Here is a 308-nt window from a genome sequence, read left to right on the forward strand (position 1 = left end):
GTGCGGCGGGGGCTGCCCCCCCCGTGTGCCCCCCCCGGGCGGGCGAAGGAGGAGCTGCACCGGCAGGAGCTGCGGCAGCGCGTCCGCATGGCCGACAACGAGGTGATGGATGCCTTCCGCAAGATCATGGCCGCCCGGCAGAAGAAGCGCACACCCACCAAGAAGGAGAAGGACCAGGCCTGGAAGACCCTGAAGGAGCGGGAGAGCATCCTCAAGCTGCTGGACGGGTAGCAGGGGCCGAGGACCTCCCCTCTGCTGTGGACCTCGGCGGCTGGGGGGGGGGGGGGCCTGCCTGTGCCCCCCCGGCC

The 308-nt window shown here is 72.4% G+C and overlaps 1 protein-coding gene across 1 annotated transcript in view; it reads left to right on the forward strand.

Moving 5' to 3' along the window:
* The window catches only part of TADA3 (transcriptional adaptor 3), a 3,669-nt gene extending 3,367 nt beyond the window's left edge, over positions 1-302 (forward strand). Inside the window, exon 8 of the mRNA XM_035903816.1 lies at positions 33-302. Within this exon, the coding sequence (XP_035759709.1) occupies positions 33-231 (199 nt within the window). The 3' untranslated portion in view covers positions 232-302. The remainder of the gene's footprint in view (positions 1-32) is intronic.
* The last annotated feature ends 6 nt before the right edge of the window (positions 303-308 follow it).

This window comes from Egretta garzetta, unplaced genomic scaffold, assembly GCF_000687185.1.
Source record: "Egretta garzetta isolate BGI_Z169 unplaced genomic scaffold, ASM68718v1 scaffold91, whole genome shotgun sequence".
NCBI lineage: Eukaryota > Metazoa > Chordata > Aves > Pelecaniformes > Ardeidae > Egretta > Egretta garzetta.